The sequence below is a fragment of the Barbus barbus genome (genome assembly GCF_936440315.1).
Source record: "Barbus barbus genome assembly, chromosome: 45".
NCBI lineage: Eukaryota > Metazoa > Chordata > Actinopteri > Cypriniformes > Cyprinidae > Barbus > Barbus barbus.
Genome location: NC_136723.1, coordinates 12,726,923 through 12,750,688, shown reverse-complemented (window position 1 = coordinate 12,750,688; position 23,766 = coordinate 12,726,923). Strand labels below are relative to the sequence as shown.

The 23,766-nt window shown below is 37.1% G+C and overlaps 2 protein-coding genes across 2 annotated transcripts in view; both read left to right on the top strand.

Annotated features, from left to right (window-relative positions):
- The window catches only part of LOC306864428 (microtubule-associated tumor suppressor candidate 2-like), a gene marked incomplete at both ends in the record, with an annotated part of 39,098 nt that extends 23,318 nt beyond the window's left edge, over positions 1-15,780 (top strand). The window contains 10 exons of the mRNA XM_079408438.1: positions 5,402-5,500; positions 9,157-9,431; positions 12,340-12,406; positions 12,504-12,718; positions 12,801-12,906; positions 12,994-13,067; positions 13,149-13,247; positions 13,339-13,458; positions 14,367-14,467; positions 15,432-15,780. Of these exons, the coding sequence (XP_079264564.1) occupies positions 5,402-5,500; positions 9,157-9,431; positions 12,340-12,406; positions 12,504-12,718; positions 12,801-12,906; positions 12,994-13,067; positions 13,149-13,247; positions 13,339-13,458; positions 14,367-14,467; positions 15,432-15,780 (1,505 nt within the window). The remainder of the gene's footprint in view (positions 1-5,401; positions 5,501-9,156; positions 9,432-12,339; positions 12,407-12,503; positions 12,719-12,800; positions 12,907-12,993; positions 13,068-13,148; positions 13,248-13,338; positions 13,459-14,366; positions 14,468-15,431) is intronic.
- A 5,133-nt stretch (positions 15,781-20,913) lies between these two features.
- On the top strand, positions 20,914-23,567 carry LOC306864427 (lysosomal proton-coupled steroid conjugate and bile acid symporter SLC46A3-like; the record flags this gene model as incomplete). The annotated part of the gene is given in 5 exon segments (XM_079408437.1): positions 20,914-20,943; positions 22,837-23,080; positions 23,175-23,258; positions 23,407-23,456; positions 23,460-23,567. Coding segments are annotated over 5 exon segments (516 nt in total).
- Positions 23,568-23,766: the final 199 nt, after the last annotated feature.

The following is a 23,766-nucleotide window of genomic DNA, read 5'->3' as shown; positions in this document are numbered from 1 at the left end:
ATGCACATATATGGACTTAGTATGCTAGTATGTGCTTCAAAAATAATGTACTATAACGCTAAATTCTGCTAGGATGCATTTCAGTGAGTATGCATTACAAGAAGTATGCTCTAAACATGATTCATTCCAACAGAATGCACTACAATTAGAGTAGTCTCGCATAGCCAGACCTTCAGGAACTTTGGCCGCTTTGAATGGCCAAGGCCTGCCCAAGAGGCCATATGACTGACAGGTAAAGCAAACAATCACGTTTTGTTTTGTGCCGCGTCATGTTTAGGGGCATGTAAATGTCTCCACAATAACAGACCGATGTGCAAAACTCTGATATATTCAATGTCACAAACTTAACATTTTTCACATACTTTTGAAAATTCAGTGTTTAGTTCATCCTGATAATCGCTTGTCGTCACAGTTGGAAACACAATGGCTTTCTTCTTTCGTGAGGGGGTTTGGTGCCACTGCATTTTTGTTTCCAGGCGGAATGTTAAAGAACACGACACGCACATCTCCCTGATATCCTCTATAATCGAACAAATCCGATGACGACTTCGAAACTCCTGAAGTGTTTCCAGCTAAGTGTGCCGCATGCATCAGACGTTCAGCCAGCAGTCTGTGGGCGTGACGTCTGAGGCAGAGACCACAATTAGAGTGACCTTCAACCGATACTACAACAAGCATGTGTTTAAACAAGTATACACTACAAGAGGTATGCACTACTAGAAGTCTTCGTTTCAACTAGCATGCATTATACAAATATGTACTTCAGCTAGTAAACACTTAATAGACTTCAGAAGGTTTACATTACAACAAGTTGCACTCAACTACAAAAAGTATGCTATAAGCAAATCTAATTGCATCCAGTTCTACAAGAAGCTTGTGTTTCGAAAGGTTTGCAATACTAAAAGTATTTGTTTCAGCTAGTATGCATTACACAAATATGTACTTTAGCTAGTGTACACTATAAGAATGGACTTCAAATAGTTTCAAATTGCATATGGCTTTCTGATAAGAATGCACGCGTATGGACTTAGTATGCCAATATGTAGTTCAAGAATATGCTATAATGGATATGAAATTCTGCTAGCATGCATGTCAGTGAGTATGCACTACAAGAAGTATGTTCTAAACATGGTTCATTCCTTTTTTTTTTGCTTCATTCCAACAAAATGCACTACAATTAAGCCTCTTTCACATAGAGATTCCCAAAATTACACGAGTAATGTGTTCTGGGAATCATCCTGGGATCGTTTGATTTTGGTTCATTCACACTGCCAGTGATTTTCCAGAATCTGTGTATGTGTTCACACACAACCCGTAAAGATCCTGTAAAGACACGTGACATTAGGATGTGATGTGTAATGCGACGCATACCATTCCACTAAACTGTCGAACAATCTCTGCTTCAGGGCAGACAGTGAGGAGCTCCCTGATCGCTGCTTCATTACAGTTTGCACATATTATCTGCCTTCAAAACACCCGGTAAAAGAGTCGCACGATAACGTGCGTTATCACTACGACACACCCTTTATGGCATTGGTTCTGGCTTTTGTTCACACAGAGCTCGTCCTGGATTGTTTCCTCATAATTCATCTTGAATTTAGTTCAGTTGGTGCACCAAAATACAGAGGTTACATGCTTTCTCCATTGGTGCCAGAAGTGACCTGTCAAATGTCATGATGAATTCTCAGACAGTGGCTCCAGTTTGAAGGCAGACCTCCAATGATGCACCGACACACAGCTGAGAGTGTACTTGTTAGGCACAAGTAAACAGCACTACCTTCCTGTCCATATCCTCTACAGAGTCATTAATCTCCTCTGCGTGTGTGAATAATGGGACAGTCCTGTTGGAGGGATGTCGTAGCCTATGTTTAGTCAAGATTGAAATGTAGACTTTGCCTTGAGAAGAAACACACTTTCTCAGGAAGTAGGCCCTCCAGACTCATTCATCTTAAGCCCAGCACATGGAAAGAGGCTTGTCTACTTTTTGTGCTGTGCACAATTATTGAAGCACATACTTTTTATAATGCCTACTATTTGAAGTGCATACTTCTAGTAGTGCATACCCCTTTCTAGTATGTACTTGTTGAAACACATGCATCACAGTAGTTGTAGTGTTTTCTGCTGGTTTAAAGCATACTTCTTGTAGCACATACTTATGAAATACATACTGAATGAATTTCATACTTGTTCTGTTACATTCTTACAAAAGTGGACACTTTTTGAAGCAGAAACCTTTTGTAGTGTAGTTTGAAGTGTGTATTTATTGGAGTGCCAGTAATTGTAAACAATTTTAAGTCCATTTCTTATACTAGCTGAAGTGCATATTTGCGTAATGCATATTAGTTCTGGCATTGGAGAAAACATGCAACCTTCTATATGCCAACTGAACTAAATTCAACCTGAATAAGCAAATCAAATTGTAGTGCATAATAGTTGAAGTGCATATTTGCGTAAAGCATACTAGTTCTGCATCAGAGAAAGCATGCAACCTCTCTATTTCCGTATGCCAAATGAACTAAATTCAACCGGAATTATGAAGAAACAAAACTGTAGTACATACTAGTTGAATACATACTTATTGGAGTGCAACATGTTGTAATATAAACTTTGAAAATGAGGTCAATACAGTGTTTACTAACTGAAGTATAATGCATGCTAGTAGAAATAAATACTTCTTGTAGTGCATACCTATTGTAGCGCATACTTGTTTAAACATGATTGTTGTAGTACTGGTTGATGATTACTCTAGTTGTAGTGGAATTAGTCTTATTGAAAGCATATTTCTTGTAGTGTATACTAGTTTAATTTTATACTCATAGTGCATTCTTATTGAATCACATACTAGCTGAAGTCCAAATGTTTTAAAGTACACACTTGGAGTGCATACATATTGTAGTGCATATTTACTGGAGATACGTGTAATGTAAACTAGTTCATTCTTATGCAAGCTACATATTTTTGTAATGCATACTAGTTCTAGAACTAGTATGAACTAAAAACTTCTAGTAGTGCAAACTTGTTTAATGATTGATGTAGGTTAAAGATCTATCTAGTTGTAGTGTATTCTGGTGGAATTAATCTTGTTTAGAGCATACTTCTTGTAGTAAATACTCATTACAGTGCATACTAGCTGAATTTCATACTCTTGCTTACAATCGCTTATTTATCTCAGCTCAATTAGGCCGATCATTAAGAAGCAATCATCCGATTAAAGCAAGTGATGAACCATTGTGCATGTTGGTGACATTACAGAACAGCCTGTCCAATCAGAGCTCGTCTGTGCCCATTTAACCAATCATTTCCCCCTGCCTAAAGGATAATGAGGCTATTAAGATGCCCTGTTTCTCTTCTTTCCTCCTCATCCTTCTCTTTTTTTTAACCTGTCCCCCTCTCTAGTGTTGTTATCAGTTCTGTCCCATTTTCAATGCCACATTTGCTGATCCTTAACCACAGCTCTGAGAATCTATATCTCTGCCTGCTACTCCCCTCTTTGTCATCCTGACAAAATCTCCAGCACCCTGGAGGGACAAAACGGCTGCCAGGGGCAGCTGGCCCATCATGGACTACCGATCTAGGGTTAGCACGCTGTCTAGGTAGTGAGCGATGACAAAATTCATGAGACCCTGCTGCTGAAAAACAGTTCAGAGACCCTGTTCAGCTGTCGCATCACTCGCATGGAAGCAGAATTTATAACACAGCAGCTTTAGACCGCTATACTTTATGTTTAAGTCAAACATCTTCACATGCATGCACCCACCCATGATGCACTGGTGTTTTTGATGCCGTAGGTGTTGTCTCAGCATGGGGGGGTAACAGTGGGGTCCAAGGGAGGAGGGAGTCCATTGGGATTTCGAGAGGGGTGTCTATGGCTGTCTGCTACAAGTCAAAATGAGCTGGCAGTAATTAGGTGCCCTGGGACCCCTGTTGCAATGTGATGTTTGTGTGTGCGCTCTGTTGGGTGAAAGTAAGCCAAAATCAGCAACCCCAAAAACATACGCACCCACTTCTGTTGTGAGATGGGAGATTTGAAACAAACTCCAATCCCAGCAGCATCTTCAATCATTTCCTCTAATCCCATAGGCAGCGTCTGTGTCTTCATATCTGTTCGGGTGATATTACAGAGACGGTAAAACAATAATATAGTATTTAATTTGTTATGAGGATATATACAATATTTATACTTGTATTGTAAAAGCTGTGTCTGTTAGTGCACTTTCTGTCATAACACAGCAAATTACTGTAAAAATAAAATAAATAACCAGATCAGGCTACATTAAGTGATCATAAAGTGGGAATACCCATAAGCCCTTGTGCTTGAATAATTTAATAAAATATGCTTTGGGGTCTTATAGGGGAGATACTGGGAATTAAATAAAAACATTTAATTAAGTTCAAATTAAATTATATATAAAACACTAATCTCTCGTAGCCAGACCTTCAGACTGATGGCTGAAGGTCTGGAATCCATGGCAACTTTCACTGGCCAAAGCCTGCCCATGAGGACATTTGACCGACATGTCAAACAACCAATTACAGTTCGTTTCATTCATCGTCACATTTCGGGGCATGGAAATGTTGCCACAATAACAGATCGGTATGTAAAACTCTCGGACATATTTTAAAGATTCCGTGAACTTTAAATATTTCACATACTTTTGCAAATCCAGTGTTTAGATGATCCTGATAGTTGTAAACACGATGGCTTTCATCTTTCGTGATGTTAATGTTACTTGAAAAAATCTTGCACAATTATTGCCTCAGAAAAATCTAGTTAAATTTGCGCAATATATTCAGGTTTACTAAGAAGACAATTTATGAACAATTGAATATACCAAGTATCATTAACTAGATTTTTCTGAGGCAATAATTTTGCAAGATTTTTTCAAATGAAGTTAAAAATTGAATTTACAGTGTAAATATAGTAATATTTATCCATTTTATATTATTATTTACCTCAGGGTTATTTGTAGAACTATTCTCTTTTCTATTGTCCTGCTCTGACCACAGATCTGAGATTTTTGAGATGGATTGTTTTTTTGTTTTTTTTTATTATTATTATTTTTTCATTTAATATATTTATACTGTATGCTCTGGTCCGCGGATGCCTGCAGCCTCTCAGAATGTCATTTCGTCCAGCCTGTGTGGCAGGCGGACCCTAGCAGCTGCGTTATTTTGTGGTTGGCTGCCTCTTATTGGAATCGATCCACGGACCACTGAGACCATATTAGAACTCCATGGAAGAGGAGAGTGATATGAAAAGAGACGGAAAAGGGGGTGGTGGTTACTGTTGTGAATGCATTCATGGCTTTGCACTCCTGTGTCCTCTATGTGTTCCCTGAGCGAATATACTTTAATTCAGGTAACTTTAACTCTTGTACCGATGTCTTTTCTTTATCCATAGCATCCCGTAAGGAATTCCAGAAGAATTCTGATGGCATCCGTTCATCTCTTTCCTCCCCTAAGAGACTCGCTGTAGTGTCTCCTAAACCACAGTCTCCAGGTAACCACCCTGAACAAAGATCAACCCAAGATATTTCTTTCCTTTCATAGCTGTCCCCTGCTGCTCTCCATTAGACGATGTCGCACTGTTGGATAAATCTCATCTGAAGCTCATATCTCCACTGTAACCCTCTTTATTTTTCTCTCCATACACACACACAAACATAGAATGAGTGAGAACTTCTTATAAGACGTAATCAGTGTGGCCACTATAGGGCTAATTGTAGTTGTCATGTTGAATTAATTGAAATAATACTCAGTACTCAGTTGCCCAATCTACTGCCCTAGGGTGCAAATTATGGGTTTTAGGGGGTCAGACAACCTCATTAAAGCTTGAGTTCTCCTGAAGGACATTAAAAGAAAATGTTGGGTGTCTTGAAAAATGTAAACATATAAAGTGCTAGGAGGATTCAGAGTGCATCTTGCACTCTTGTTGTCATTGTCTTTCTGATAAGCAGAGAATCGACTACCTAACATCAGTTTCGCCCACCTTACTACCTGAAAAAGCTCATTTTCTCTTTGTTTCCATAGAGACTGATTCTCAGGCTAAAGATTAAGCCACTCTAGGAGGCTGGTGGTTGGTTTGTGTATGTGCGTGGTGGACTAGATTGTGTAATGAATAAAAATTAGTGCTGTCAATTAGGGGTGTAATGGTACACAAATATGATGGTTCGGTTCATACCTCGGTTTTGACGTTACGGTTTGGTATGGTTTCGGTAAAGCAGGAGGAAAAAATCTAAACATAAATTGTTCCTTTTTTTAATTAAACAATGGTTTACTGAACAAATTGCTCTTTCTTTAAATAAATTCAATGTATAAAATTTTCTCAGGATAAAAATCTACCTCAGCTTCTGCCATAGGGAGACCTTTTACATTACTAAAAGGTTACAATTAACAACAGAGCCCAAACTTAAATTCAATTACTATTTATTTTTAACTATAATAATTAAAACTCAAATTAAAAAATTGAATGCAAATATGTTTTGAAATTAAATTCTAAATTATACAATTTCTATTTGTTGTTGAAATATAATAATTTACAGAGTGGCTGTCATAACTTGTTTCATAAAAGATTTATTTAAAAATACATTAAATAATTAAGACATCATTAACAGGTAAAGTAAAATATAATGAAGTATATAGTCTAAAATTTAGCAAAATGCTCTTTACTAGACTTCATTTCTATAGCAAATAACGAGCTGTAGACACTGATGACTTGCCTGAGATAAATGAAATGCTATGTGACATGAAATTTTAATGATGTATTTCTGTGGTTGAAACACTAATTGAGCGATTACATGAGGGGTGAGATGTTAATTAATGTTTATTTCGCTAGTAATAAAACTAATAATAAAGAGGAAGGGGTGATCGCACTCCTCTCGGCCGTTAGAACTGAGGTGTTTATACACCTCACCCATGTCAAAGAGCGCCAAAATAGCATTTATTGTCTGAATTACCTGAAAAAAATTAATGATTTGTTCAGTACACGTGTACCGAACCAAAAGACCCATACCGAAAATTTTCAGTATGAATACGTGTACCGTTACACCCCTACTGTCAATAGATTAAAAAAAATAGCTAATTAACCACACAGTTAATCCCACCTAACTCTAAAGTTTTTAAATATACTTTAATATTGCAATAATTTCACATTTAATCTTCAAGTTAATGTATAAACAACATAAAACGGTATCAATCTTTTTGTATGACTGAAGGCGAGTATCACTTATACCAATACTACTGATGTCTCTAGGAAATTGTTAAATTTTTCCTAATATTTCCCATTGACTCTAGCCATTCAGCATTACAGTATAATTGAGAGCTATCAATTTTAACATTTATTACACTAGACAACTTCTAATTTAAGTGAACTTAAAACAATCTTCACATAAACCCATTATAATAAATGTCATATTTACCTGTGCCTTTCATCAAGTAGAAAATATACAGAAATTGAATAAAGTTATAAAACAATAAATTATTTATTAAATATAGATTAATCCTTATACAACAGTTATTGATTTCCTTTTTTTCTATTGTTCTTTGGTTAACAGATATCACAGCAGCTGCGTTTTTAGATTATTTGGCTGCTATTACTTTAAGAGCGTCCGCTGCTGAACGTGACACGGAACTGACACGCATGCTCCTAGTTTCATATGAGCTTTAATATGAAATGACACAAGCTACAACATGTGCCATGCCACCATATTTGCGTGTGCAATTGAAGAGCATGTGCTACGAGCACAATGTAAATGCTGACAGGACAGGAAAATTGTTTTTATTGACATATAGCCTGGCAAAATCTCATCTGACCGCAGTTCACCGATGTTCTACTGAAGCTCCTCGTCACCTGTACCGTTTCCCCGCTCGTTTAAGTGGAGTGCGCGTCTGAAAGTTGATGTGAAAAGTTAGATGTGGTCGTAAAGACATTCAACACCTAAATAAATGCAATTCTTGTCAAGAAAAAAAAGAGGCAAAAGCAGCAGTTGTGAGTGGGATGGCCAACCCTAGCTCCGCTCCTGCGTTCAATATTTCTAACGCCGTTAAACTGGAGAAATTAATCGCCTGCATTAACGTGTTAATTTTGACAGCACTAATAAAAAAATGTTTATTTAAATTAAAATAATACATTAAATAAATGAATGTAGGTTTAGTACAGGAGCATGTTTGTGGTTGCTGGTTTGTTAATCAGGGTTAATCAAACCTTTGAATGCTAATGTATCTCCACATTCCTTTACAGTATGCTATCTCCACTGTACATAGGACAGTTATAGCTTGAAAAGATGTATACAGAGGTTAATTCAATACCTAATACGTCAGTAAAGGCCTCAGTAAAGGCCAGTAAAAAAATTGTTGCTTGCAATTAACAAACAAACTGCTTTCATACTCAACACTGAGGACAATGACTCCGCAATTAGCAGCTCTGAATCATTCAGTCTTTCTTCTGAAGATTAGTTTCTACAGTAATGATAGCTGTAAATCATCCTGTCATTCCATCTGGCTCAGTGTGTTTATTGAATTCATCATGGAATGAGTGCTAACCCACAGCTGCAGTAGGAATAAAACATTAGCAGCTATTAGCATTAGCATGAGTGTTTTGGCTTGCTTGCTCATCTTGAAGCACATTAGGATATACAGTTTCATTAATGTAAAATCCTTGCCTTTTTTGCCAGTTTTTTAGCGGTTTGTCAAGTCTACATAGCATAATAATTGATCATGTCTTTATGTAACTTCCATGAGGGCTTCAGCTGACTTGGTGTAACTAATTTATAAATCCTTTGTAATCCATGCATTGTGAATTGGAAATATATAGCACAACCATTCTTCCATTATTTTATTTGAACTATAAGATTTGTTGTGGTTTGTTTAGCCATTGTTCCATTAGCTTTGGGTCACATACCTCATTTTATATTACAATGAAAACAGTCTAGTCTTTGAATAGTCCCTTGGCTTTACTTATAGTGGATTCAAGTAATCCAGTTTGGTATAGAAATTATGGTAAAGCTTTATGTAAATTGTTTCATGGTTGTTAAGCATGCAGGACTCCCTGGGGTGTCTTAGCTTTATAGAGGCCATTTTTTTCACACAGGGCCGTTCTGAGATGAGTTTAATGAAATTGACTTTTTAGTGCTTTTTCTCTTGTGTTTCCCTCTTTAGTCCTTCAGAGGCAACAGAGGGCAACAGTGGCGGTCCGAGGCTCAAGCATGCAGATTTTGCCTCGTACTGGCTCTCCGGGCCCAGAGAAGAAAAAAGAAGAAGAGCAGAAGAAAGAAAAAGAGCAAGAGGAAGTAGAGAGGAATGAAGAGATGCAGCTCTTGCAGGGTCGCTGTGAAGAACAGGCCAGGAAACTACAGACTCTTCAGACAGAACTAAAGAAAACCAGCATGAGTCTGGAGGTCTTTGTGATCTGCACTCAGCACTTCTCCCTCAAGGTATTTTTTAAAGATTACAGTCAGCTAAAAATGTATTTGGCCAAACATACAGATTCACATTTTAGAATCTTAAAAAAAATCATCAAAACTATGAAATAAAACAACTATTGTATTTTATTATTCAAAGTCATACAAACAGTATATTATATTATATTATATATTGACATACTTTTTCATTATTATTACTTTATACATTTTTTTAAAAAATCATCAAAACTATAAAATAAAAAACATTTTATTTTATCATTCAAAGTCATAAACGCATATTATATTAAATTATTTTATATTATATATTGACATACTTATTCATTATTGTTGCTTCACACATTTTAGAATTTAAAAAAATAATAATTTTAAATAACAGTTATGTTATTTTATTCTATTTTATTATTTTCATTGTTCATAAAGTCATACAATGTATTATATTATATTATATTATATATTATACATGCATGCTTATTCTTTATTACTACTTTACACATTTTGGAATAATAATAAAGTCATCAAGACTATGAAATAAATATATATTCTATTTTGTCCATTATTTATAGTAAAGTAATAAAGTCATCAAAACTATGAAATAAACTATGAAATAAAACAATTTTATTTTATATTATTTTTGATAATTGATCATTCGAAAGATGCTTTTTTCTAAATATGCAGTCTTTCAGCTGATGCAGTACGTTCTATTCCACATGATTCACAGTACACTAACTACATCCATATCCCTTGTGGTACAAACCCTGCGATCAAATAATTTGCTCAAGGGCACTGTGATTTTACGGCCTTCACATGTCACAACATGAAATGTTTGTGTTACCATGCCAAAGCCTCAACCACCAGGCATTCACTACCGTTTACTGACATACTGCCTCCTTCAACTGGCACATCCAGTGTATCTCAACCGCTAGAAACTGAACACTCAACAACAAAAAACAAAAACAAAAAAACGCAACACAAATAACAGCCTTTATGTAATCTGTCATGAATGTAAGGATGAGGTAACTGTGTGCAAGACCAGACCGTTGAGTCAGTGTTTGCTCAAGCATATCGCTTTCTCCTTTGGATGAATCACATATGTTGCTGTCCATGTTTGTAATTCGCTTTGGATAAAAGCATCTGTTAAATGAATAAACAATGTAAAAAAAGACATTTTTAGAAGCATAGTGCCCTCTGCTGTGTATTAGTGGCTTTAAGATTCACAGTTGCTTCTGAAATGCCTCTGCATACTAACTTTACTAAATGTAAAGAGGTCAGTGGAGGTCAGAAACACAATGGCAAAATATACATCCAAATCTAAAAACCTATTCTCCTCAACGTTCCAGCTTAATGCCCACACATACTACATTAATATTAATTGCATTCCTCTCCTCTACATGCACTCCTGATCGGTTGTTTAGCAGTAAAAGCGTTTACAGACAGAAGCGATATGTCAGTAACCTGCCAACTTCTCCCACGCCTGCCGACTCCAACATGAAGCAAGCCACATTTTATTAGTTTCTATAGTGCATGTGTTATTTTTAAGTGCTTTTCATAATCAGGGTGGTAATGTATACTGTACATTTTCTGTACTGTTAAGTACACACAAGAGTGACAATGTTGCTGCCGCACTGCATCATTATTTCTTTGTTGTTTGTCATCTTACATTTACAGGCATGTCTATGTGTTTAGTTAATAAACACAACACTGTTTGGGTTTTTATCATTTGATGTTGCTAGATTCCACCAAAGAGCAAAAAAAAAATTCAATCCTTGAAATTCATTTGCTATGTATCCAAAAAAGGATTACATGCCGAGATACCAGCAATCTAAGGATGGTCCTGCATGACAGAAACGCTTGTTGATTTTAATATGCACTGAGCACTTTTTTGCACTTTGTAAGAATAAAGGAGATTGCTGTTATCTCAGCATGTAGTCCTTTTTTGGATACATTGCAAACGAATTTCAAGGATTGAGTTTTTTTGCTCTTTGGTGGAATCTATAGTTGACTTGAAATTGTGTTATATGTGGATGGAAGTGAGTGCAAGATCCTCCTTTTTTTCTTTTTTGATGTTATTTAGGTCATAAAAGTGATACTAAATGCAGTATGTTGTACTACGTAGTCAACACTAGTTAACTACAAAAGCAAGTATGCACTGAAAAAGCAAGTACAGTTTTGGTCTAGGGGTACATTGGTACACTGTTTACGGTTGTGATTATTTAAATATTAATTTGTAAAACTATGTACACCACAAAAGTAATTGGGTATAATATAAATTCTAAATGTTTTACTTGTACTTGTATTTATTTCTAAATGTTCAACTTGGGACCAAATGTCTCTACAAAAATGGTAAACCTGAAATCACTAGAAGCCAGAAATAAACAGCATATAAATAAATGTAATTATAATATTATTACAATAAATATTCATATTGATAATAAGTGCGTATAAGTACTGAAATAATTCAGAAATAAGTCATTCATAAATAATGAAAATAGATAAATGCAAAAAAAAGGAAACAGATATAGGAAACAGATATAGAATTCAGTGGAAAATCCCCACCATGATTAAGAAAAAAAAATGTATTGAGTAATATTGTATTTAGTTGTTAGTAATGGAGTGATTAGGAAATAAATCTGGAATTCAATAGAAAATCTCCACTGTGATAGAAAGAAATTGAGTTTTATTTGATTGTTAATAGTGGATCTATGATCTAATAGTTTAAATCATACAAAATTAAGTTTTTTTAAAATCTAAAAATGCACAAAGTTTTCTGTAAGGCTTAGGTTTTGGTGTAGGGTTGGTGTAGGGTGATAGAAAATAGAGTTAAAACTCTACAGTACTGTACAGTATAAAAACCAGTACGCCTATGGAATGTCTTTATAAAACATGGGAACCCAACAGGAGTGTGTGTGTGTGTGTGTTTCAGAGTGAAAGTGCTGAGGAGAAGGAGAGAGAGTTGTCCCAGGAACTCAGTCGGATTCAACATGAAGTGGGTGAGTTCAAAGAGGTTTATGTGTGCCGATAAACTACTAAGATAAAGGCAGGTCTGCGTTATTTAAATCCATCCTGTCTGTTCCTTATCTTGGCCAGCCTTTAACGCAGCTCGCTGGGAGCGTCTTCAGAAGGAGAAGAGAGAGCTGGAAGAGTGTTTTGAGAGGGAGCTGAGAGAGTTACAGGTGCAGCAGGAGTCTGAACTCGCTACTGTAGAGGAGAACCTGAGATTACGGCACGCTTCAGACAGAGACCATCTCAGAGCAGAGCACCAGTCAGAGGTGGAGGAACTGCACACACAGCACCAGGAACAGGTCAGATCGTCTGGCCGAGGATGGGGGAAATAAATTTCAGATAGCATGAATTTGAAGACTCAACTGTGTGTTTTGTGTTTAGATTGAAGAGTTGACTGCCAACCATGATGCCGCCCTTGAAGACCTGAAGACCATGCACAACATCACTATGTCAACACTGCAGGAAGAGCATGCCAGGACCATGAGGGGTTAGTGTCTGATTAGTAATACCACTACTAACCAGCTGACAGAAATGTAAAGAGAAAATTCTAAAATTCTGCATTCATTTCTCTTAGACTTAAGGAAAGCCCATGAGCAGCAAAAGGCCAGTCTAGAAGAGAACTTTGAAAAACTGCGCCTCTCTCTTCAGGTGATTGTAGAGTAAATCAAGGTTTGAGATTTTTGCAAATCATCCAAATAGATTCATCAGTAACGGTACCACTTCCTTTAGGACCAAGTGGACACTCTGACTTTCCAGAACCGCACTCTGAAAGACAAAGCCAAGCGTTTTGAAGAAGCTCTGAGGAAGAGCACTGATGAACAGATTGTGGTATGTTTCTTTAAGACATTTATAAAGGGATACTTGAATATAGGCACACAAATACTGAAAGTAAGTATTGTAAATGTATTGTAAATTGCAGGATGCGCTGGCGCCCTATCAGCATATCGAGGAGGACTTGAAGAGTCTGAAGGAGGTTCTGGAGATGAAGAACCAGCAAATTCATGACCAGGAGAAGAAGATCTGTCATCTGGAGAAAGTGGTAAACACACAGGAAAAACACACTGTGCAGGATAATTGTGCAGTCTATCGTGTCACTGTATGCGGTTTAAAATAAAGAAGAGGACAGAGTTTTACCTCCACTCTGTCACAGTGAAAAAGAAAAACAATTGTGCTAAAAAAACCTGCTGCAGTAAAAAAGAAAATAGTGCATGTAAAAGAAAAACGCCTACAGAAAAAAAAAACTGTGCAAATAAATAAAACATTACTTACAGAAAGAAGAAAACATTTAACAATAAATATAACAATTATAATAAAAATAACATAAAAAAACTAATTATAAAAATTACATTTATAGTGCAGAATGTTAAATAATCATTCATTTCTATGATAAAATATTGATTTGATCTTATAGTGACATGCCACATTACATTCCTTACTGAAGCTCTTACTCAAATATCAAAATATATTGTACAAATGTAATTTACAAACCCTTAAAACTTCCAAAAAGATAACAAATAAATTTATCCTTTATCATAATAAATAATAAAGGAAGGAGATGAGTTCATTTCTGAACAGGCATGACAGACCTCTTGGGGTCCTTCAAGAGTGTTGTATATGATGTATGTTTTGTATATATTCTATACTGTGTTTAGAAAGTCCATTTTATTGTGATGTTATAGTACATTATTTATGATATTGAATCAGTTTCCACTTTACAACTTTTTTTTTACTTGTTTTTCCTTTTAGCTCCTTTGGATGTTATGTCTTTTATGATGTGGAAATAGGGCATGCGTTTTACTACCTTTTCCTTTCAGCTTTTATGAATTCTCATGAATTCTCATTGTTTTTTTCCTCACATGAAGCATGTTTCAGACCCCTGTTGTCCAGGCAAGGGGAAGTTTGTGTAAGAATTTAATGTCGAGCTCTGTGTTCACTTGATTCTTCGAGCAGGCCCAAAAGAACCTGTATCTGGAGGACCGGGTCCAGGTGCTTCAGCAGCAGAATGAAGACCTGATGGCCCGCATTGATCGCCATCTCACAGTGTCAAGGTAAATACAGCATTTGAATTAAAATTAGCTGAAAATTTACTCACCCTCAGGCCATCCAAGATGAGTTTATTTCTTCATTTGAACAGATTTTGGAGAAATTTTGCATTACGTAACTTGCAGTGAATGGGTGTGAGTCCAAGCAGCTGATAAAAACATCAAAATAATCCATAACTAATCCACATGACTCCAGTTCATCAGTTAACATCCTGTGAAGTGAAAAGCTAAGTGTTTGTTAGAACATTCAAAATGCTAAAATATGAGTCCTACATCCATAATATGGCTTTTTCCAGTGTAAAAGTCATCTGGTCTGAATCAGGAGAGAAATATGCACAGATCAAGCACTGTTCAAAAACAGTTCTAAACAAATATATTAGTGGATTTTGATGTGAGTGGACAACGGGGGGCTTGTCCTTTTTTTTGAGGAAGTACTATTATGGATTGTGGTTAGAGAATCTCAGGTCCTGCAGGGATTGTAGGTGGGGGGAGTGAATGTACAGCGCTCTCTCCACCCTCAATGCCATGACCGAGGTGCCCTTGAGCAAGGCACCGAACCCCCAACTGCTCCCCGGGCGCCGCAGCATAAATGGCTGCCCACTGCTCTGGGAGTGTGTTCACGGTGTGTGTGTGTTCACTGCTGTGTGTGTGCACTTTGGATGGGTTAACTGCAGAGCACAAACTCTGAGTATGGATATATATTTTTTTTTTTTAAACGAAAGACTCCTGGATTATTGGGATGTTTTATCAGCTGTTTGTTCTCTTATTCTGACGGCACCCATTCACTGCAGAGGATCCATTAGTGAGCAAGTGATCTAATACTACATTTCTCCAAATCTGTTCTGATGAAGAAACAAACTCATTTACATCTTGGTGAGTAAATTAAAGCAAATTTTCATTTTTGGGTGAATTAAGGTCTTGCATAGCCAGACTTTTGACTTACCCTGACTATTTCTTCCTAAATTTATAGACAACTGTCTGAGGAGAACGCAAACCTTCAGGAGTATGTGGAGAAGGAGACCAACGAGAAGAAACGGCTGAGCCGTAACAATGAAGAGCTGCTCTGGCTTCTCCAGACGAGTCCCCATCTGTCACCTTCCTCTTCTCCCATCCACAGAGCCTTCTTCCCCAGCCCTGATATCCCTCCTTACCCTTACTCTCCGGGTCCTGGGACCCCCACACACTCCTGTTCTCCTAGCCCCTGTACGCCCTCTCACAAGGTGGCATCTTCAGCACCAGGGACGCCCACTCTCAGAGGCTCACCAGCAGCACGCTCGTCCCCTGCCCGGATCCCAAACGCCAACACTTTACCCAGATGAGCTGTTTTACTGAATCCCAGCCACATCGCCCATTTTCTGTTACTGTCCATTGTAACCGCATTATATCATTTTGGCGTGCAGACCGTCCATGTTTTTCTTAGAAAAACTGATTTTAACAGATTTGTTTTTTAAGATAATGTCAACCCCAATGGCCAGACAGCCTTTGTCACTTCCATTTGCTGACGCAAAAGTTTTTTTTTGTCTCAAAGAATCAGACTTCGTAAATGCGTAGCATCAGAATAAAAGAGCTAATGATGCTAATGCTAATGCTCATGATGTGCTGCCAACAATGCTTGGTCTGCATGGAGGCAGGACCGTTTTTGTGTATACAGAAGTAGCTCAACTTTGACTCTAAAACATTCTGTTGGACTCCAACACAAATGTCTGTAGTTTCTTCTGAATGACATACGAGAACTTTATACAACAAAAAGCACTTTAGGTTCCTGCCCTAACTTCTTCCTACAGATAAATGCACCAGCATTTTTTGTGGTCTGGTTTATTTTTTTATGCTATATATCTTCTGATTGTACAAATCTCCCAAGTTCTGATTTAGAATGTTCGAATTAGTCAAGACATATATACTGCAAAATGTCATTTTCTTAATTTTTTTCTTACAGTAAAATTATCAACATTTATTCATTTAATTTTTTTTGTTGTTGTTTTTGTTTTTATCCTATCCCCATGGGCATTTTTTAAAGCATAACATTAAATATACATGCACTACCATTTGCAAGCTGATCTCATGACGAACCTGTGGGAATCTTTTCACAAGACGTGAAATACGTGCCGCCATGTACGCTTCGTGACATATTTGATGTGAAATGTCCACTGAGTGGTGCTAAAAGAGTGTTCGTTTTTCCCCCAGAACAGATGAACATGGTATGTTTTATGTGGCATTGGTTTTGTAGGTGTCACTGCAGTTCTGACTTGAAATGTCTGAGTGGCGCTATAAGTCTAATGCTCCGTGACATTTTAAAATAACGTACCATCTGCACTACACCTAAACCTACCCGATAGTATGAACAAAAGCGAATGTGACGTAAAAACACAACTGCAAGCATGTTGTTTTATCTTGTTCTCTCTCATTCTTGATCTTCTTTCAACTCTTTTATCAGGATTCATACCAAGGATTCCGCATCTTAAGTCCATGTCGGCTCGGCTGAGCTTCAAAGCAAGCTTTGGAAAGTGAACCATGTGGAGCTGTAATCATAACTGTGTACGAAAACAATTACAAGTGCTCAATGTTTTACTGCCTCTAGTGTTAATTTCTGTTGGGAACTGCAGTGATATGTACTTATTGTTACGTATTTCGCATTTTATGAAAAAGTTCCAACAGGTAGGCCTATGTTTTCGTTATGAGATCAGGCAGACCATTCAAAAGTTTGGAGTCAGTAAGATTTTTAAAATGTTTTAAAAAGTTTTAGATTTTTAAAAAGTCTAACCATGGTTACATTTATTTGATAAAAAAAAAAAATATACAATAAAAATGGTAATAATGTGAAATAGTATTAGCCTACTATTTAAAATAGCTGTTTTCTATTTTAATATTTAAAAAAAGTCTAATTAACTGTTGGGGTAAATAAAAATGCTTATTAAGAAAATGATTTTTGCAGTATAAAGGCCTTTTCACATTGTCTTAACAAACTGCAATGTCTACCACTGGTGCTGAGCAGTTACAGTATGTTTTCATGGACCCTCCAAAAGACTAATCCAGCTAATATCAAAACCAGCTTTTTTAAGCAAGTGTTTTTTCATACACAAATCAGTTTCGCTGACACCTTCGCTGGCACAGATTCATTGTGCCTGTTTTTACTGGTTGCTTGGTTAACAAGACAAAAACTCTTCAGCATCAAGTCTGTTCTTCCTAACTTATCTGACAAAAGCAAGTGCTCTCACTTCATGCATGACATAAAACAGGGAGATCAAGCAAATGTATAGGTACCGACTACAGGAAATGTTGTAAATTGTAGTTGTAATTTTTATTAGTACTTTGTAATTTAATGGACATTTTGCTACTTGATGTGCATGTGATGTAAGTCTTCCATTCTTAATGTGAATCCTAGGATAGTTGTCATGTTAGCGTAGATACCCGGACTCCTGAGGATGATAGCTTCCACCTCTGATGAGTGTTTTTTTTGTGTTTGAGGACAATATTTTACCCATAACTACTAGGACAGGAGTTTCTTCTTCATGTCACACCTGCCAGAGGTGTGTTGCAGGTATGTTATAGATGTGTAAAAGTTTTACAGAGGTACAATATGGCAGTTAAACGTATTTTTGGATTTATCTTTATTGTAATGCTGGTTAACTCTTGTATTACCTCTGTAGAGTGTAGCATAACCTAGAGAGAGATTTCTCTGTATGAGTGAACTAGAAAAGAATGTAACTGTCTTTAAATGTTGTATGATAAAGTTCAGGGAAATAGTTTTGCTCTGTTTTCAAGGCAGTTCTCAGTTTTGTTTTTTTTTGTTTGTTTTTTTATGAACAATAAGAAGACATTCCTCTTGCAAAGTGGGTTTTGATATTTCAAAACAAAGGGGCCATTTCTTTGAATTTTTTACAATTTGGATTGGAAATTTCTTTTTTTTACGATTGATACATCTTTCAATGGTAAACCTTTGACACTTTTGATATGAATGCAAATTTTTGTACTCTTCAAAAATTTCTTCCAATTTCAAGTATGTATTTGCATATGTTTTTCTTCATTTGATACACTATTGTTTACAGTTTAATTTTTTTTTGAATGACTGTGAAATGTATTTTTATTCTATTTCTAATGCATTTTCAAATGATGTAGCTTTGCATTTTGAATTAATTTAATTTAATTGTCACTGTGATAGAAATGATTTGTCGTTGTTAATTTTTTTGCTACTCTGGCACAGATTCTAAGGAGTTTTCTGGATGTTTCCTGTCAAGCACAATACTGTTATATGCCAAACCCCAAAAAAATTTTATATCTTAAAAGCGTGTTTTTAAGCAGATCATTTTACATTAGTAACTTGTCTATAATTCTGAATAATTTTGATTCACAACAAGAAGTACATACATTTTTCAGGAACGTGCCTTCATTAATTGTGCAAAGTAGCAAAAATGAAAGGGTTATTACATTATAGCCACCTAACAAACAGGTAATATGCTTCTAATATCTGGTTTAATACAAGAAAATAAGTACATCTTTTTAATATTGGTTTGCTTATTTTATTTATTAATTTTAGTTTTTACAGAATTATTTATAAAACTAGATTGATTTGACTAATATTTCATTTAATTTTCCATTTTAATTTTGTTTTACGTTTTTTCATATTGTGTATTTATGTTCTAATTGTCTCAACAAAAAATCCTCAGCAACCTCAATCTGCACCTGCTATGGTTTATAATAAAGTTCAAAATCGTTACTAATCTACATTTACTAAAAGGAGTAAATCTGTATTTAATTGTATACTTAAAAATCCTGTTTTGTTTTCTCTATGGCTCTCAAGATGCCCTTCACTATGGCATTAGTCCATAGATTATAATGAAAGACATGAAACAACAGAATCCTGTTCTAAGACACTGACTCTGTCCTGTGGACATCTAAACTACTGAATGTTATCTTACCCCTGAAAATACTGACACAGTCAATGTAAACTGGGAGTGGTGGAATCACTTATTGGACTGAATGAAATTTGTCCATCTATTTACTAACATTTGACTTCTATCATGTCTTTTCTGACTGGATTTACAGTCGTTTGTAAGCTATTTCTTGTGTTGTAGTGTACAGTAATCGATGCATGTTTTTCTTGGATAGATCATTCCTTCCCCTTGTACGTTTTCAACTTGTGATGGTTCACTCTGTAACTGTAGCATAGAAAATATAATAAAGAATGGAAAGAATTGATATATAACTCATTTGTATTCACTACGTGGGGTGGGGATGAATATTAAAATGATTAAAAAGAAAATGCTCATGTGCTTTTTTGCTTATTTGCTGTCATTAACCAGCTAACAAAAACGTTAGAATGTTTTGCTAACATTCTCTTCAAGTTTTTAAAACATTATTTTTGAATATTCTCTTAACATTTAAAACATCACATTTTTTAATTGTTTAAAAAAAAAATTCATTTAATGAACGAATGTTACTTTTGAATATTCTCGAGTCGAAATCATCTGAAAGTAGTAATATTTAAAAAAAAACATTAGATGAATGGTTAAACTAAAATGTTTCAGTTAATGTTCCACAAACAATATTTAATGGATGTTTTTGTGTCAACGATTTGAGAATGTTATTAAAGACCTGATATTTGAATTAGGGCTGTCAAATCGATTAATCGTGATTAATCACATCCAAAATAAAAGTCTGTGTTTACATAGTATATGTGTACTGTGTTTATTTATTTATTTTTTATTATGTAATATATATACATATTTCTATATAACTGTAAGAGAACTGTTGTGTGTGTGTCATGTGTTCCTGCCTCTTGTGCCCATATTTGGTTTGTTTCCTGTCCTTGTCATGTCATTAGTAGTTTATTCGAATCCAGCCGTGTCTGTTAATTTACCTGTGTATTTATAGTCCTGTCTGTGTTGTGCCATTTTGTCTGGTCTACTCGTTACTCCCCGGTGTTCCTGTCAGTGTCTGCCTTGTCTTGCCCTGCCTGATGGCTAGTAAATATGTTATTTGAGTTTACATCCTCGTTTCCTGTTCCTCCCTGCTGTGTGCACCGTGACAGAAGACCAGACCTGTACAGTAAGCGTCGTCCCTTCACCGCGTTTTGTTTTGTCCAGTTTTTCCAGTGTTTTGTTTGTTCCTGTGTTTTTTGTTTTACCCGCCGTTTGCGGGAGTCAAGCCCGCCGGATCGCCGCTGAGTCAAGCCCGCCGGATCGCCGCTGACTCAATGCCCGCCGGATCGCCGCTGACTCCAGCTCGCCGTGCGCGGGGTATCATGCCGCCGTCCGCGGCTCAAGGACCCCGCCGTTCGCGGGAGATCACGCCGCCGTCCGCGGCTCAAGGACCCCGCCGTTCGCGGGAGATCACGCCGCCGTTCGCGGCTCACCTTGGCCACTGTTTCGCGGGGAAAGCCAACCCGCCGTCCGAGGTCACTCGGCCCGACACCGGTTGGGGCTGCCTCCAGCCCACCGGTCCCTGCCGTTGGGATGGTCAGCCGGCCGGCTGCCACCGTTGTGGTAGTGGCAGCCGGCTGCCGCCGTATTGACCAGTGACCGAGGACTTTTTAACTTGTGTCTAGCCCCGGAGGGCTCCTGATACCCCCAGGGAAATTTTTTGGGGGGGTAGTAGGGTTCCGGCTGTAGGGGCCGGGCCGAGAGGGGTCCGAGGCCAAGGCTCCGTAGACCATCTGCCTTGGCCTTCTGTGCTCCCTGCACCGCCATGGTCACCTGAGCCCCTGGCTCCACCATGGCCTCCTGGGTCTCCGCTGGTCTCGTCCAGCTCTCCTGGGTCTCCGCTGGTCTCGTCCAGCTCTCCTGTGTCTCTGCTGGTCTCGTCCAGCTCTCCTGTGTCTCCGCTGGTCTCGTCCAGCTCTCCTGTGTCTCCGCTGGTCTCGTCCAGCTCTCCGATGTCTCCGTCTGTCTGTATCGCTCTGGAGGTCCCTGTCCTGTGTTCCGGTCCGTGTCTGTCCTGAGAGGCCTCCAGAGCGCCCACCCCCCCTCCCCGATGGAACTGTTAAGGCTCGGGACGAGCCTTTCGGGAGGGGGGAGTAATGTAAGAGAACTGTTGTGTGTGTCATGTGTTCCTGCCTCTTGTGCCCATATTTGGTTTGTTTCCTGTCCTTGTCATGTCATTAGTAGTTTATTCGAATCCAGCCGTGTCTGTTAATTTACCTGTGTATTTATAGTCCTGTCTATGTTGTGCCATTTTGTCTGGTCTACTCGTTACTCCCCGGTGTTCCTGTCAGTGTCTGCCTTGTCTTGCCCTGCCTGATGGCTAGTAAATATGTTATTTGAGTTTACATCCTCGTTTCCTGTTCCTCCCTGCTGTGTGCACCGTGACAACAACATAAATCATATGTATATAGTGCCCTCCAAAAGTATTGGAACAGTAAGGCCAATTCCTTTATTTTTGCTGTAGACTGTAAACATTTGGGTTTGACATCAAAAGATGAATATGAGATGAGAGATTAACATTTCAGCTTTTTTTTATTTTTGCCTTTTTGATAATTCTCCATCAGCAGTGAGGGATAATGTTTTGTGCCTCTAGTGGCACCAAACGGAATTGCAAATATTAAGAAATAATGGATGCTTCCAAATAAGTTACATTGACAGGTTATATTATAAGCCTTCATAAGTTGATACAGCGGAATTCACTTAAAATTATGAATGAATAATTACACATAGCTCATAGTTTCTCACGATTGCATCTTTATATTTCATAATTTACATTTATAGTTTAAAAATATTTAAATCTAGAAATAAAGATGAACACTGAAAAATATGTCAAATTAAAAATAAATAAGTATAAAAGGCTAAAAATAGGCCTGTATACACTACCATTCAAAAGTTTAGGGTCAGTAATTTTCTCTACTTTTATTTATTTTGATAGAGAGAGCTTTTATTAATTGACAGTAAAGACATTCATAACTTCACAAAATATTTATATTTGAAGTAAATGCCACTTTTAAACTTTCTATTATGCCAAGAATCCTGAATTTTTTTTTTTCATTATTAACAGACCAACAGAAATTACAAAAATTAACAGACCAGCTCTTTCCGACATTGATAATAATAAATGTTTCTTGAGTATATAAGTATTTATATATATAAGTCTGAGATCGGTAAGTTTATAAATAGTCCCAGACTTTTGAATAGAGTATAATAAGGGTAAAAGTAATATATCATTGTACTATACTGGCTTCAATTCTTCATTTTTTTATTATTAAAATGTTTTTTTATTATGAATAATATATATAATTAGTATTTACATTTATTATAAAATATTTTATATATTTACTAATACTATTTTTGTTTATAATAAAATTAAAATATTTTAATAATTAAAATTAGGCAGGAATTAGCCCCAGTATAAGAAATATGATTATTATTATTATTCTGCATCCTTCACAGGTAGCCCTGCAGGATGGCATGTCCATCTTTATCTTGTATGAGCTGAGCACTCTGTGTTGGAGTGAGGTGTTGGTGGGTTATGGCTCAGCTCTCTCCTCTGCCATCTATCTGGTGAGTTTTGCTGGTGTGGCGCTACTGTCTCGCTGTCTGCCTGACGCCTGCATCATCCTGCTGGGGCTGACGTCTGTGGCAGCCGGCCTCATCATGGCAGCGTTTGCAAAGTCTACCCTGCTCGTGTTCCTGGGTAAGACTGAGTTTGGGCATTTATGGAGTTTCTAATGGGTGGATGGATGGTCTATTTTCAGGAGGAACAATGGTTTATGTTTTATTCATTGCAGTGAGGATGCCTTTGCTGCTGTCCATCATGCCAACTCCTGTCTTACGATCCATGATGTCCAAAACAGGGTCTGGATCTGAGCAAGGTAAGAATTTCAACAGAATAGAATAGAATGTAATAGTTTTTTGTTCATTCCAAGCAAAAAAAAAAATAGAACATTCCCAATTCACATGAACTCTGAATTATTGATGGCTGTGTACGGTTGTTCCTTGTGGCTGTGTGTTTGTGTACAGGTGCCTTGTTTGCGTGTGTAGCCTTTGTGGAGATGTTGAGTGTTGCTGTTTAATTTACAATGTTCAGCAGCATCTATGCAGCTACTCTCTCCTGGTTCTCCGGGTTTAGTTTCCTGCTGCCTGCAGGCCTAACTCTCATACCAGCCATCCTGATCTGGTGAGTAGCCCACCTCACCTCTATATACTTCCTAAACTTGTGAAAGCATCTGTTTTTATTAAAGAAATAGTTTAGGCATAATCATCAATTCTATTATTTATGTCAACCCAAATATGTATGCTGTTGTTTTTGTCTATAGAACATACATTTTGAAATCTGAAGAATTATTACACAGCCCCTACCATATAATGGCAGTTCATATA